Source organism: Trachinotus anak, unplaced genomic scaffold, assembly GCF_046630095.1.
Source record: "Trachinotus anak isolate AG129_WGS33_773 ecotype Australia unplaced genomic scaffold, CSIRO_AGI_Tana_v1 ptg000016l, whole genome shotgun sequence".
Taxonomy (NCBI): Eukaryota; Metazoa; Chordata; class Actinopteri; order Carangiformes; family Carangidae; genus Trachinotus; species Trachinotus anak.
The window spans coordinates 11,499,261-11,514,591 of NW_027273867.1; the positions used below are offsets into that span (position 1 = coordinate 11,499,261).

General features: G+C 39.3%; 3 protein-coding genes across 4 annotated transcripts in view; 2 read left to right on the top strand and 1 right to left on the bottom strand.

Annotated features, from left to right (window-relative positions):
• Positions 1-805: 805 nt before the first annotated feature.
• On the bottom strand, positions 806-1,847 carry gngt1 (guanine nucleotide binding protein (G protein), gamma transducing activity polypeptide 1). The gene is made up of 3 exons (XM_071499586.1): positions 1,692-1,847; positions 1,456-1,554; positions 806-1,270 (listed from the first exon to the last, which is right to left on the bottom strand). The coding sequence occupies exons 2-3, from the start codon at positions 1,549-1,551 to the stop codon at positions 1,145-1,147; spliced, it is 222 nt and encodes a 73-aa protein (XP_071355687.1). The 5' UTR covers positions 1,552-1,554; positions 1,692-1,847; the 3' UTR covers positions 806-1,144.
• Positions 1,848-2,872: 1,025 nt separating this feature from the next.
• Positions 2,873-5,522, top strand: tfpi2 (tissue factor pathway inhibitor 2). The gene is made up of 5 exons (XM_071499584.1): positions 2,873-3,031; positions 3,219-3,389; positions 3,904-4,083; positions 4,395-4,568; positions 4,970-5,522. Exons 1-5 carry the CDS (start codon positions 2,959-2,961, stop codon positions 5,053-5,055), a joined length of 684 nt encoding a protein of 227 aa, XP_071355685.1. The 5' UTR covers positions 2,873-2,958; the 3' UTR covers positions 5,056-5,522.
• A 7,151-nt stretch (positions 5,523-12,673) lies between these two features.
• Positions 12,674-15,331, top strand: part of calcr (calcitonin receptor) — a 56,692-nt gene continuing 54,034 nt past the window's right edge. Inside the window, exons 1-2 of one of the 2 annotated variants that reach the window (XM_071500698.1) lie at positions 12,674-13,010; positions 13,157-13,267. The gene's annotated coding sequence lies outside the window, so the exon portion shown is untranslated. Of the gene's footprint in view, positions 13,268-15,331 lie in introns of both variants that reach the window. The other variant, XM_071500697.1, reaches the window with a different exon arrangement.

Sequence of the window (15,331 nt, forward strand, 5' to 3'; positions counted from 1 at the left end):
ACAGTAAAAGCTAATTTCTCAAGCAAGGGGTCAAGACAATGGGTCGCAGAAAAGAAAAGGACTACGACTTGACTGGAAAGTTTAAAAAAAAAAAAAAAAAAACAATTTCTGATTAGAAAAAATATTATCTTGTGAAACTTTGTATATTTTTACCCCTTCAAACCCCGAAAGATTTTAAATGAAAAAAAAAAAAAACTGAAAAATGAAAGGAAAGTTACTCTTTAGCTCTTGAGAGTGCTGACACATTCACTGTGCAATGAGTGACACAGGGTCACAATTTACCATTATATTTATACCATTCAAGACATCAAATGGATTCTATTTTATGGTGTTAAAATCGATTAAAATCAAGTCTTAAAACTTGGACTTGTCTAAAATGTATCACGTGTAGCCTACTTCATATTTCCATTATTGTTGTGAGGCAATGCACTTTTAAATCATCCTGCAATAACACTACATTACCATGCAAGCAGTGACAACAATTGGATGACGCTCACTAAAAACTCAAACAACTTTCAAGAGTCTGCATATTGATTTTTATACCGAAGTAAATGGAAAGCAAGAGCTGCCTGAGACTACAGGAGGAATATATCCAAAAATCTAAAACTGTACATAAAAGAGTAAAAGAAAACTCACAAAATGTTTTATATTTACCATGTGTGCTACAAATGATAATGCCCTCATATAGATTTGTGAATGTTAAGTTCAGAAAACTCTAAATGTATGCAAACTGACTTATGAAGCTGTATTTATATCTCTACCCTGCTATGACCAACCCTTTGTGCAGTGAACAGTGGAGACAGGCTGAGTTATAAACAAGCACATTTAATGACAGTTGCTTCTGTGTATGTAACCACACATGGGTTCAGTTGCTCAGACTATATACACCACATGAGAGAGGAGCATTATATAACCCTTGCCAAATACAACTCTTTTATATTGCATTTTTTTCAGAGAATAAAATTATAAGGTAACAAATCTGGCCTGAATATGGGGAGATGTGTACATGGGGATTCGTGAAGTTTTATAAATTCTTTCTTTATGATGTCCGTCTAGTCTTCTCAGTCTGCAAATCCTTTTTATGAGGGCAGGGAGAGTGTCCTTGGGTGCTAATCTGAGATATGAAAAGCTCCTCAGGTCCAGTCTAGCAGATGACACAGCCACCTTTCTCCTTGAAGGGGTTCTTCTCCTCTGAAATGCCTTTGACGAGGGTGTCCTCCTCCACACCAGCCTGAATGTAATCCTTCATTTCTTCACAGCATTTAGATGTCTGAAGCAATCAGACAAAGGTGTTAAGATAGTTTCAACCAGCAATTTATTTTTAGCTTTAAACACTGGTCCTGGGAGAATTAATTGCACTTTGAATAATTGCATTCAAACAGGTTGAAATGTGTTGCTTATCAAGGATAAAACAAGGCACTGACATATTCTACACGTCAATGTAAAATAACTCACCAACCACCTCTCTAGTTTCACTTCAAGTTTAAGCTGGTTTACTTCCATTACAGCCTTGTCCTTGTCTGTCAGCTCATCTACGTTTATGATCGGCATCCTCTGTCAAAAAAGAAAACATTCAGCAATTAAAAAAAAAAAATAGTCATCCTCTCATGCCAGATAAAAAAAATCTTGAATAATTTTAGTCCAAAATTTAAATATAAATTGTAATAGAAAGACAATAGTGATGGACTTACGAATGCTTACAGGGAGCAGTCCTTCACTCCCAGAATCCTGCTGAAGAATCCCTCTCCAATCCCTCAATCTTGGTTATAAAGTAATCTGCATAAACAATCCTAATCCACTAATCTGATTAAAACAGAGGGTGTATGATCAAGTGACTATCTCAATGCTGTGCTATCAAAGCAGGGAGGGAATCACACAGGTGTCTATTTGCAGGTTTTGAATTATATGTAAAAACATGTAACTGTGTTTAATATGTTGCAGATTCAATTAGGATTTTTTGCTCCTGTAGCTTTGTTCTCCCTTCGAATCACGATATGGGTTAAAGGCTGGTGGCTCATGTATCAGGTCACTTTGATAAGACGACTAATCTGTATTTAGCCCACACCTGTCAAGGTGGAGACACATCACTGTCCTGAACGTGACTGCACGGCACTTTTCCAACAACATAAAGACAACCTATCATTAACTGTAATAACTAGACTGGATTCTGCAGTTGGAACAAGCAGTAGGCTTGCGTGTGTATGTAAAACCAAAGAGTTATATTTAACTGTGTGTTCAGTTTCAGATAATGCTGCTGTCAGCTCTGAAGTTGGGGGAACTTGAGTGTTGCGTGGAGGATGACTTTAAAGAATGTAGGAGGCAGCTGCAAGCAGTAAACAAAACACTAGATAACATAGACCACAAGGCTGGAGAAGGAGGTGAAAGTGCTCTGTGGCTTTGAGTGATAACTGTGTGTGTGTGTGTGTGTGTGTGTGTGTGTGTGTGTGTGAGGATCAAGATCCAGTCAGACGGGTGTTTGGTGGGAACTTGGCTTGATGCATCAGACAAGTAAGGTCTGGTAGTGTTTCACAATAATGTCTGCCCCTTGTTGATGGCATGTGCTCCATGGAAATTTAAGAGTAAGGCTACTGGATGTTATTATCATCATCATCATCATCATCGCCAATAGTGACCAGTGTAAGTGTCCGTCTGACCTTCTCAGAGGAGAGATCCAGGGAGGGAGGGGAAAGTTACTCTCATGTCACCGCACTTGGGTTTACCGCACTTAGTCACTAGGTCACATCACATAAGCGCAATCACTGTTACGACAAAATATCGATGTGTGTTGTCATTAATGAATTCGTCACCTCCATAGAAGCCTACAGTTCCTCTGAATTATGGAAATGAGTCATTACCCTCCGCCCCTACAGCCCCACTGGGAAACAGCCACTCACGTATAAAGACGGGACGCGGTGCGCAGCGCGGAGAAGACCGGAGAGTTGGAGCAAAAGTCGCACGATGGAGTTTTGCATATTCGCGCTATTGACGCTTTTCTCCTCATTTTCCAACGTCCTGGCGTTGTCGCCCAAAGGTAATGGATGCATGGGGATTTAACAGTATCTTTCTGGTACGCTCACTTTGTTTTGTCGCTTCATCTCGGGTGTTAGACCATGCTGTTGTGAGTTTTAAATAGAGTTTGCACCTAACGCGCAGTGGTGGTTACAGCTCAATGACCTCATTTCTCTGTGGTTGTTCAACAATACCCTTGCTGCTTTCAGGCGTGTGTCTCCTTCAAGTGGACGAGGGACCTTGCAGAGGACAAATTGAGCGCTATTACTACAACACAATCACCCAAAAGTGCGAGATTTTCTACTATGGAGGGTGCCAAGGGAATGCCAACAACTTCAAGAGCTATCAGGAGTGCCAGAAGACATGTTTCAGAATCCCAAGTAAGTTCTCAGTGTGATGAGCATACACATTATTTAGTTGACGGTGACCTTCACCATCTCTGTGTGTGCTGGGTGTGGTTTTACTCTTTGTATTTATATATATTGGAAGTGAAGAAAGAAGATAGAAAGAGGAAGATCATGAATGTGCATTTGATTGTAGTCCTGTTAAAGTTAATTCTTTTTGTGCAAGAGGTGCACAGACATGCAATCGGACTCTGAAATTCATCCCTGTAATTCATCTAAACACCCTCACCTTTGCACATTGGTCCATATACATACACTCATTTATTTTGTACTGCATGTATCTACTTTCACATTTCCAGTTTATTTTATTGTATATTAATTCAGCTGTTATGACAATTTGATTTTCCTCTAAGGATTAAAAGTCATCTATCTATCTATCTATTCATCTATCTATCTATCTATCTATCTATCTATCTATCTATCTATCTAGCTTAAGATGCCACTTGATCCAATTCCACCCTCAAATCTCGCCTTTTTTTTTTCTCCACAGAGGTTCCCCAGATCTGCAGGTTTCCTAAAGAGGAGGGACCCTGCCGGGCCCTCTTCCGCCGATACTTCTTCAACATGACCACCATGCAGTGCGAGCTCTTTTATTACGGTGGCTGTCAGGGGAACTCCAATCGCTTTCAAGACCAAACTTCTTGCATGGAGTACTGCAGTCCACAAAAAAGTAAGTAGAAACTTCAGTACCCTGATGTGTCACCACTGAGTCGTCCTGATGTCATGCACAGTGGCTCTCAGCACGCACGGACTACTTGTAGTATTGCTAAACACTTTCACACATGACATGCTTTGATTTCAAAAGCTTGAAGAAGGAACAAACAAGCGTTTCAGGTGTGATTTAGTAATACGATTCTGTAAGGAACACGAGAGGAAATAATTAAATAATTTGATGAAACAAGGCAAAAAACTGAATTTTTATGATTGTTCTCCTCTTCGGACCCTGTGATCTGTGGGCTCACTGTGTGGTTTACCTTACAGCTATTCCTGTGCTCTGCCTGGACCCTCTGGACAAAGGGAAGTGTTCAGCCTCCATAACTCGGTACTACTACAACACAGCCACCAAGATGTGTGAGGAGTTCACCTACTCAGGCTGCGGAGGGAGCAGCAACAACTTTGTCTCGAGACAGAGCTGCATGGATGTGTGTGCTAAAGGTGTGCGAGTATGATTATGGATTTATACGTGTGGGGAAAGTTTCACCATCCACAGTGAAAGCCTGTAACTGAAGGCAATAATTTGAGGAGAATTTGCAGACTCCCTAATTCCGTAATTACAGTATTTGGATCGGCAATTAGACCATGTGTTGGTTTAAATTTGGAGACAATTCAGAAAGTCACAGGGAAACTGGGAAGAGCCCAAATGATGCTCAGCTGATTTCATTTTTTGGGCTTAAGAAGTGCCTGGCACGGGAAGAAACCATTAGTACACACAAATTATGACTGAGAGAAAACCAAAGAAAATCTGGCCCCAGCTTAATTATAGTATAGAAAGTCAACAAGCGTTAGAATTATATGCTATCATACTAATCAGTTGTCATACACATTTTTTGTTCCAGGAGGGAAAAAGCACAAAGGCCAAGGAAAAGTTCGTCGCATGAGGCGGAATAGAAATAATCGCATCTTTCGTGCAAGTGTGGTCTGACACTTCTAACTTCTAAGAGTGTTCTCACGGATGCTCACTTAAACGAGCCCTTAATGTAAGCTAACATGTGTTAAACTGGCTTTGTTTGTGCCAAAGTGTTGACCAGGTTCTTTGTAACTGGAAGAGTCTTTAAGTGGAACATACCGACTGTATTGGTATTTGACATGCCTTAAAAGCAATTTTTCAAATGTCTTTTTACTGTACGCTGTTAATGAAGTTACTACTGCAATAATTTCCCAACTGTGTGTTTTGATAATATATGTATGGTAATGTATGTTTTTTATACGTAATATGTTATGACAGTGAACTTCTTACTGTTTTAAAATCACTTTTTTTTTTTTATAAAAGAATTTTATAAGGCATTGGGCCATTTTTTTTACACTTTTATGCTGCTGATGTTTCTAAATAAGTGTATTGTGTATTGTCTGAATAATTAACTATATAAAATATGTGTTGAGTGCAACTTATTCAATCTCTGCAGTGTCAAGAGAGTCTTTCTTCCCTTTTGCCAAAGCACAACGACACAACACTACACCCCAAAAAACAAACAACAACAAAAAAAAAAAAACAGGCAAGGCTGGTTTCCACAAGTTGTCTGTCACTTTCACTTTATCGCAGTGCCTCTCTTCCATTCCTTACTAATGTGGCTGTCTTCCCTTCTTATCTGCTAATACTTTGCAAGGCACTCGAGCCTATCTTGGTTGCTTCAGTGTAGCCTGAAATCGGGATGGAAGCAATCCTGGAGCAGCTTGTGGTACTGTGGCAGGTTCATTTGAACATGGCTGCAGGTTTAGAGGACGGGAAGCTGCAGGTTTACAAAATGTGAATCCCGAGCCTCTGGCAATGTGTTCAGAAATTATGATGTAATTTCTGTGAAATACACACAAATAACGAGCACAAAACAGAATGCATCCTTATATGTATGCAGGATTTTCTTTTCTTTTTGGTCAACATAACCAGTTCAACATTCTCAGATAATATACTTTATGTAGAAATCATTGTTTTGTATCCTCATTGAAGAAGGCAGGCTATTAATTTAAAAGCACTCTGTGCTTCTAGCATATCCTGACTGTCCTAAATCTATGCTTTGTTCCATCTTTTATAATAGAATAGTTGAAGTGCTTTTCAGACAATAAATATTTATGGAAGATATCAAAGGACACTGCTCATCCATCTGCCTTGGCTATAAATAGCAATAAAAGGTAATACATCTGGCCAGGCCCTGTGCTATTAAGAACCAAAGCTAAATCATCTATTAGGTAGCAATATAAGGGACGATGTCATCCTAACAGTCTGTGCTCAGGTTCTCAAAAGCTACATAACCTTGGAATCATCAATATTGACTGTGATGGAACAGGTGGCTCTGGAAATTGAGGTTAAGATTATTTTGCCTTCCTGTGCTTTGAGGGTAAACTTTTTTTTTCTGTTGTACCTGCACTTTTCAATCAATAGAAATAGAAGTAATAGTGAATTTAGGACGGGCAGAAAGCAGCAGAGCAGAAGAGATGTGTACAATCTCACCCAGTACTTGTCAGTGGTAGTTGATGACGCCCTTAAAGCTGCAAAATAAAAGCTGATTGACACACATAACCATTTTTTATTGAAAGTAAACACAATTCTCACTCTGTTTCAGTTAGAGCAACATTTCATATCCACGTTGGCCACCATGATAACAAATCATTTGTTTAGAGTCTGGTCACACGTTGAAACATATTCTTATTTTAATCACCAAACAGCACAATAAATGTTTGAGATGGTAGAAACAGACTCAGTGGTTAACTTTTAATTATAACAAAGCTCTGTCTTGGACCATTAATGGATGGCAATATAGTACTGATTATAAAAGATTTTCAGTGCAGTTCATCCAGCTCTGGTTATTTCATTAGCTGCAGTACATTAGGCTGGGTAATTCTGTCTCATTCTCAATGGTGATTGATTGAATTTTATATTGAAACATTGCTCTCATTTAAAATAAATGAGATTAATTCTATGTAGGATGCTGCCTTGCACCAGTTCTCAAATATTATATTGTAGGCCTTTATTTTATAAGTACTATAAGTACTGTAGTTCAGTAATGTGGTTGATTTCACTGTTACATGCTTAACACTGAGGCATGCTAACCTAACATTTAACATGACACCAAATGATCATAACATAAGGTGACGCCCCCTGGTGGCAGATTCTCATATCTAATAAATATTAAAAAAAAGAGAAAATAAAGCTACTTTAGCACTGCTATTTTGGGGGAAAAAATAAGTGTAAATATATCCATATTAATTTGTAATAAAAACAGTTGCTTATTGTTAAACATTAGCTACTTCTCTGTCTGCTTTAATTAAATAAATAAACAGCAGATATGACAGATTTTGCAGCCACTTGTATTTAGTGTGTGTTTCAGGATACTAAAGCAACCCACACCATGCAGTTCTGGACTCAGCAGCATTTATTCCACTACAGTCTGTTTCTGTGTAGGTGGATTTGTTGTACTGAAATGCCTTCAGAGTGCTCTCACAGCTTTGGCAGTATAGTAGTCTAAAAACCACCGGGTGGAGATCCAGCTACATGGTTTACAAATTTCTCTCTCAGAGTTCTGGCACAAAACAAAATCATCTTGAGTTTCTGACATTGGTCAAGAAGTAATTGAATATTTAAAAGACACATTTCCCCAGAGGAAAACTATATCCAAAGTTTTTACCATAGACAAATCAATCTTATTCAATGTTCCAGCGTCCCCAAAGCCAGAAACAGGAAACCCATTATAGTTACTTGCGATATTATCAACAGAAAGAACAGCCTTGTCTATAGATTGATGGCATCCTTTGTTATTGCTCATGAAAACTCCCTTGATAACATAACAGGATGTGAGCACTATGGTGCAGAATAGAAGATGAAACAATGTCAGGTTGCATACACTTCGCAGTTTGAATCAGTTCAACCACAGGCCAATTTTTTCCCTTGGTAAATTAAAAAAAAATCTTTGGAATAATATTGGAGGTCAAATTTACCATATTTCTTGACAAAAGAAGCAAATATTGGAGCAAATTCTAAAAAAAATAAACCTAATTTTGTCAAACAGGGTGATGTTTTTCCTGATTTCCTATTCTGTTATTAACATCTTGACCTCCTAAATTACATCTTGAAATTTCTTTTGGATACTGACCCCTAAATTCGGACTAAATAACAGTAGTGAGTGTGATTTGTTTGTAGTGCTAAAAAAAGAACAATCCTGCTGACAGCAAATTGAAGAGAATTTTTTATTTTAAGGTCCACCATTTCTGGGATGTCAGCGTTTGCTCTGTTTAAACTGTAGACCAAACATGTCAGCTGGCTTCCCTGCCGCGACATGGCATCAGAGTTTCCCCCAACATTCATCACCCTCTGCTGGGTAAAGTGGAACGTCTCTGCCCCCCTCCACTCACATGTCCAAGATTGATGTGTCTGGTGATGAGAATCTGGGCTGCTCCTCACTGTCCACCTGGCTGCCAAACACGTACGTATCTGCTGTATAATTAAACAAGTCAGACAACTCCGTGTTTGAGCTTCTGAGATGTTTTGGACGGCCTTCACAGGTACAGATTGCCAATTGATTCCCAGAGAAATGCCAATAGGAGAAGATTAATTTGTCAACATACGTGTTGTGTGTGGACATGCGTGTAGAAGCTTACTAATAGTCATTACACTTCCTCACCCGCACATCCCGCTCCTAAAGTCCTAATGTAATTTCACCCTGCCTTGGCTCGAGTCACGGTGCAATAATTGATTTTTGAGGTGAATACTAATTTCTCCAGTTTCTGTGTTAGGCTCTGGTTTTGATAATAGAATATTGAGCATTTTAAGAAAATACTGACAAAATTCTACCTTGCTGTCCAGAGAGTATAGCCTTTACTGTAACAATCACACTGCGCTTTTGTTGTTGGGGAATAGCATCTCTTTTGTAGCAGATGACTCATAGCTGTGAGCAAATCCACTGCTTTCACCCTCCTGCAAATGTGCCAGAATCCTCTTTCATCAAGGCTGGGAAGATTAAAAATGATTTGAGCAGAACAAACAAACACACGTGCCTATTTCTCCCTAGGTAGTACAATAATTATTTTCTTTCGGTGGAGTTGAAAAGTGCTGAAATAAAATAGAATAAAATAAATAAAAATGAAGATATCAGTCTGAGCTGGAGCCTCTTCCTCCTCTTCTATGATTGTACGCTTCAGTTACCAGCTACCCACGGTCCAAAGACTTTATGTCAAGCTCCTGTTCAGCAGTTCTCTGCAGACTCTGCAACTAAACATGTTGCCACAATTGAATATGCTACTTGATAATGGGTTTTTAATATATATATTGTTTAGGAAAGCTGACCCACCACATGCTAAACCGTGAGGGGGTTGAACAGGAGAGCTGAAAAAGTACTGAATAAACAGGTTGCAAGCAACCTGGAGGTGGGGAACAATCAGTTTTTTTTTTTAGATATATGATATATGATATATGCTGCAAAACCAAAATGGACAAATTCTTGGTAACTGATCAAGAATATGAGCAGACGCTTCACTAACTGTAATATGACGCCACTGAAATCTCAGAAGTGCTGATTTTTCACACTTTCACAGCATTTTGACTTGTCACAGCAGGAAAAGCTCAAAACTGTGATAACAGGAGGTCAGCCTAATGTTGAACCAGTTGATCACACCGCTAAGACTGAATCTTAAAGGTATACATTAATTAATTATGGGAAGGTGGTATTAAAGCATAGGTTCAAATTCAACAGAACACAATATTTACATGCCAGTATGTATTTTGAAAGTTGTCTGAGAGATATTGGTTGCTGTATTCATTCCTCCTGTCCAAACTGTCCAATCTGTGTCAAAGAGCACCTGAGTCCAAACAAAAACCTTGAAAGGAAACATTAGGAAAATTTTGTAAAACAACAAAATCCACACACAGGACACACAACCAGACAACAAAATATTAGTTAAAAACCTAGCCATTTTTGGCGATCTAGGTCCAAAGATAACACAATGACATATTATCACCTTTTATTTATTATGGTGAACTTGTTAGCAAAGCATACGTATATGGAACAACATGTTCAGTCTAGTCATGGTTCTGGCCTGCTGTCTTTCTCAACTGCAGAGTTGAGTGATAATTATCTGTGGTCACTGTGAGCAAGTATTGCTAGTCGTCTGATATATTGATAATACAAATATATTGATTATTGCTTTAATATCAAAAAGTACCCATGAATTGAATTGGCGAACTTTTTTCAATAAGACGATGCAATCTCTCCTTAAACTGAACAGCAGAGAGAGAGAGAGAGAGAGAGACTGAAGTGATTATATCATTTAGAGACAAATCATGATGCTGCTCCATTGATAATGAAGAAGGCTTTAACAGCATTCATGGTGATTTCCTGATTCACAGCTGGAAGCCTTCATTAAAATCAGACATTTAAGAATGAAATGTCTCAAGAGCAGAGTCATTCGTTACCAACTTCAAAAAGCATCATCGTTTTTATGGTTTTATTTGCAGGTGAGACAGCAAAGAGTTGTCTGTGTTTGTAGATTATGATTTGCACAATGCACAATGTCATTTTGTTTTAAAGTTGAATACTCAGTGATCTCTGTTGAGAAGATAAAGCAATGTATGTTTGTTAGAAACGGTATCTAACATGTCTTCTGATCTCTCTTGTATTATGCATAATTATCCAAATCACACCCCATAGTCTTTAACCTTTGATGTGAACAATCATTGCAGGTTTTCTGTATCTCCAAGACAAAAAAAAAAAAAAATTACATTCCTTCATACCAGGATATGGTGCAGTGACATCCTATTAAATATAAACTGTGTACAGATGCTGCCAGCACTGGCCCCAAACTCACATGGCCTCTTCTCCAGCATCATTTTTCTCTACATTCACCACACAGCATGTCCCACAAAAGAGGCGCCTCTCCAGCTCCATTTTCCTCATTCATCCCCCACCTTCCATCATCACCACCGCTGACCATAATGAAGGGGTTCTGTGAAGAGGACTTGCTTTTTCATGGAAGTGTCCTCTAACCACAATACCATCTGTAGCGCAACTTCAAATGTGAGCAGTCAGAGTGAGGGTTCTGCCAGGATGGATGATTTCTGACATGTCTATTGCATGTTCAGTATGATTTTTTGTCCCAGTGCGGATAAACTTTAAGAAACTGAAAAAAAAGAGGCAAATTTGTCACTGACAATCAAAATATGGATTTATCTCTTTCCCTGCCCAGAAAGTCACATTCTATATTAGACAGTACGATTTAGAGTTAATTTAATTAACTTATGTGAGCATATGAACGTGGACTGCAAAGGCAGTGTTGTTTTCAGCGTTGGAAGATGACTAACATTCCCAAGTAGATTGTGTTTGTCCACTCCTGTCGCTCTCCTGGGTGGATGTTCTGTCTTTTCTGCTGGTTTGAAGGCAGCACCGCTTGTTTTCAAATCGCCTGGCTTTAGAGACAACAGGCTCATCATGTCTTTCACTGTTATAATGTGTCATAAATATGCAGCTACATGCAGCTACATGCCCACCACTGACTTGCCCATCTGAGTGTGTTTCTGTGTGTGTGTGTGAGATGAAGAGAAATCAGTGTTAAATTTGATATGAGGAGAGTTGACAAACAGCTGGTTGTGTTGTAATTAAGTGTAAAGAAAAAGTTCTGGAACAAAAAGACGACACTGAGACGGCACTTCCTGTTTTGTTTTGTTTTGTTTTGTTTTTTGTTGTATATGATTCTTATGCTGATATGCATTACAGTGATGTTGCTGATGTAGAAGTGGGAAGAGGGCAGCAGGATGATGCAGAGCTCGTTTTAGTCCTATTCCCAGTTATTATAGCAGTTTCCTCTGTCTCCATCATGCCTGTATTATGGTCATATTCTTCCGCTGATGAGAAGACCATGAGAAAATCTACTGAATCACTGACAAAAGCAGGTCCAACAGATATTCATTCATGTTCCTGTGCTCAAGGAGGAGAGTTTATCTGCCCTCATAAATCTGAGTTTAAGACGTGTATGTAGAAGCAGGATTTTGTGACATCACAGCTGGAAATCATAGTCCAGTCCAACAAAATCAACAAGTGTGATGTGGACACCTCCAGTGCCCAAAGAGAGATCTGTTAAATATTTACACTTTTGAAATGAAAAATATTTGCTTATTGGTAGATTTGGCATGATTTTGCAATGATGGACAAGTAGTAAATTTAAATGAAAGAATGTTTAACATTCTAATTGAATTGCTCCAGGAAAAACAAAAACTATTATGACTATTTTAAGCAGAATATTATTATACTTTATGTCTTCAGGGGGTGTTTAAGGTTTTCTGCACTGAAAGTAGTCAGTATCTAATGTTGATCACCTAATAGTTTGATTTTTGGACTATAATGTGTAAAATTAGTGATTTAATATGCCTATGGTGAAAAGATAATCAGTTTTATAACCAAACAATTTATGTGATTTAAAAAAAAAAAAAAAAAAAAAAAAATTTCAACGAATGCTATGACCTGATAGTCATAGTGACCTATACAAAGAGGTTACTTTACTGTCTTTAAAATGAATGTCAGCCGCACTGAAGGGATAACAAAAAATAAAACAAAACGCTCCTTTATTACGTTATCAAGGTCATTTTAAAGTCACTTTTGACCACCACACAAACTGTCCTGTATCACATCATTCTAATTTCTCTTCATGCTGTTTGTTTTTTACACCGGTGCGCAGAGGAGTGTCCGAGCCGAGGAGCTGTGTGTGTCTTTAACACACAGGCAGAGATAAGGCGAGGAGGAGCTCCAGCGCCACACGCTCGTCCGCGTAAACGGGAGGCTGTTAGACGCACTTGGATTACCGGGCAGTCAACTGTCACCGCTCATAACGGCTGTAGACCGGCGCCCTGCCCCGCTCCTCCGCAGCGCGCACCGCCGGTCACTAATTCATCTCATAAAAAAGGTAGACACCTGGGCGAAGCAGCAGCTGCAGCAGTAACATTTGATTGATTTTTTTTTTTTTTATTGTGGGTTTTATCTCCGTGGATGAAAAAAAAAAAAAAAGTTTTTATTTTATTTATTTTTTTTTATTGACACTGCCTTAAATAGGAGCACAGAAACTGGGAGTCAGTCTCTCCGAGGAAGGACAACACACTGGGAACCTCCTCAGCATCCGATTCCTTCACTGGGGCTGCAGTTTCTCCAAACTGTTGAAGCAAGGTAAGTCACTGACTCAGGGTTTTCTTATAGGTCTTAACTTCTGTAGGTTGCTGTGGAAAAAAGCAAAAAGATTAGTCAGGTATAAGGGGATAAGATTTTCAGTCAGTTTAAATCCCAATTTTCTTTTTTCATGTCAGTTTTTTTTTTTTTTTTTGTCTTTTTCACTGATGAAAGAGAACTCGATGGGATTTGTATGGGATGACCGTGACTGTTGACGCAATATGAATCGGATTTTGATTTTATGCTGTAAATAGATTATTATTACCATTATATCATAGCGCGTCATGGGGACGTTGAAATCTAAACATCAGCTTAGCTCAAGATTATTTTTAAGCAAGGGAAAAAAATTACAGAAAATGCAGAATATGACTCATACTTATGTTGTCTATGATCCTCTGTTTATATGGTTGAAAAAACTCAGGGAAAGCCTGAAAAGAGTCCCCATTCTGATACTGTAATGAGTGTCTGCATTACACCAGTGGAGAAAATCTCCTCCAGTGTTAGTGGGGCTTCCTCTGAAGGAATCCTGATCCACTGAGTGTTTAATTCTCAGGGATACCACAGTCAGCTTCTGCAGATTGGATACTCATTAGTGGAACAACGCAGATTTATAGAGGGGTGTCCAATAGTGGAGTACAAACTGCGTATTCAAGGCAGATCTAGCCTCTATATGCAGAGAAATGGAGAAGAACAAACACTCATCATTGTGTTGACTTCTCTTCAGAGAAATGAACAGGAAAAAATTAGTGAGGCATCTGTAATGTTCCGAGTAATAAATGTAATTTTACAAGCTAATAAACACACACTAGGGGACACACATGCATACACACAGATTAAAGGTCAATGCATGCAACCTTTCAGCACTTGCTGTATTAATCACTCTGCCACACTTAAAAAAAAAAAAAAGCAAGGTGTCTGTGCGGGTGGCGAGACCGAAGCTGCTTATTTTGCTTTGCTCTGAGCAAGGACTGTTGACTTTGTATGAGTTGTATTTTCATGAGCCAAATCCGCCCAGGACTTCTCCTCTCCGTGAGAATTTTTGACACCGCTTTAAACCGCCCTCATGCATTCACCCTCATATTGATTATATTAGCGAATTCATGGAAGAGGGAAAATAAGCATTCCTACATGGACCGAGCGGCCCACAAGCCGGAAACAAAATAAGCCAAAATCATCGCTGAATGCTGCCTGCCTCACTTCAGTCTCCAGTTGTGGCAGAAGCAGAGCAGAAACTGAAGTGCCTGCCTTGGAGATGTCTGCGGCTAAATTGGGATTCTTCTTTTGGGGGATTCCTTTGCGTTTACGTAACCGTGTTTAGAGTAATGGCTCGTGTCGTCTGGGGGGTTTAATAGACGCAATGGTGAGTGAAGTGGCCTCAGTGAGCTGATATGACTTTGAGGAACCAGAGCTTCTCAGCACATACAAGAACGTTTGATACACTTGTGCAGTTCAGAGGAAGATAAGAATAGCAACAGACACACAGTCAGGCTGTCAAAGACTGAGAGACAGAAAATGCACAGAAGACAGCAATGAAGAGATACGTGCAGACAGGCAGGCAGGCAGGCTGAGATATGTGCAGCACCCTGCAGTGAATTGGGCTGGGTTGACAATGTGTCTGGCTGCTGTTTGAATCTCAGAGATAAGTTCGTCATTCATCATCCCACACGCTGTCTGTCTGCCGGTCGGTCTGCACGCCTGTCTGGTCAGAGACGGGTGAGCGGGTGAGCGAGCAAGCAGCAAATTTGCTCCCCAGTTTAAGGGATGGGAGCAAGAGGTCTGAGAGAGAGAGAGAGCGAAAGAGTGAGAGTGGGAGAAAAGCAAAGGCAGGCCTTCAGAGGGGTTTGTGTCTGCTGTGCGTTTCATTTCAGTGGTCAAGCTTTAAGCTTTATTTCCAAATGAAAGAGGTTGATGAATGTGGGAGAAGCACAGTTATGCTGTTTCTCGGTGCTTTTGTATCTTATTTTGGATTTTGGATGACAATGCTCATTGCAATTTGCCACAGGAAAACACCATTTACTTCACAGTGAACAAATGCAAATGCACGGCCGTACACACTAACCTCTG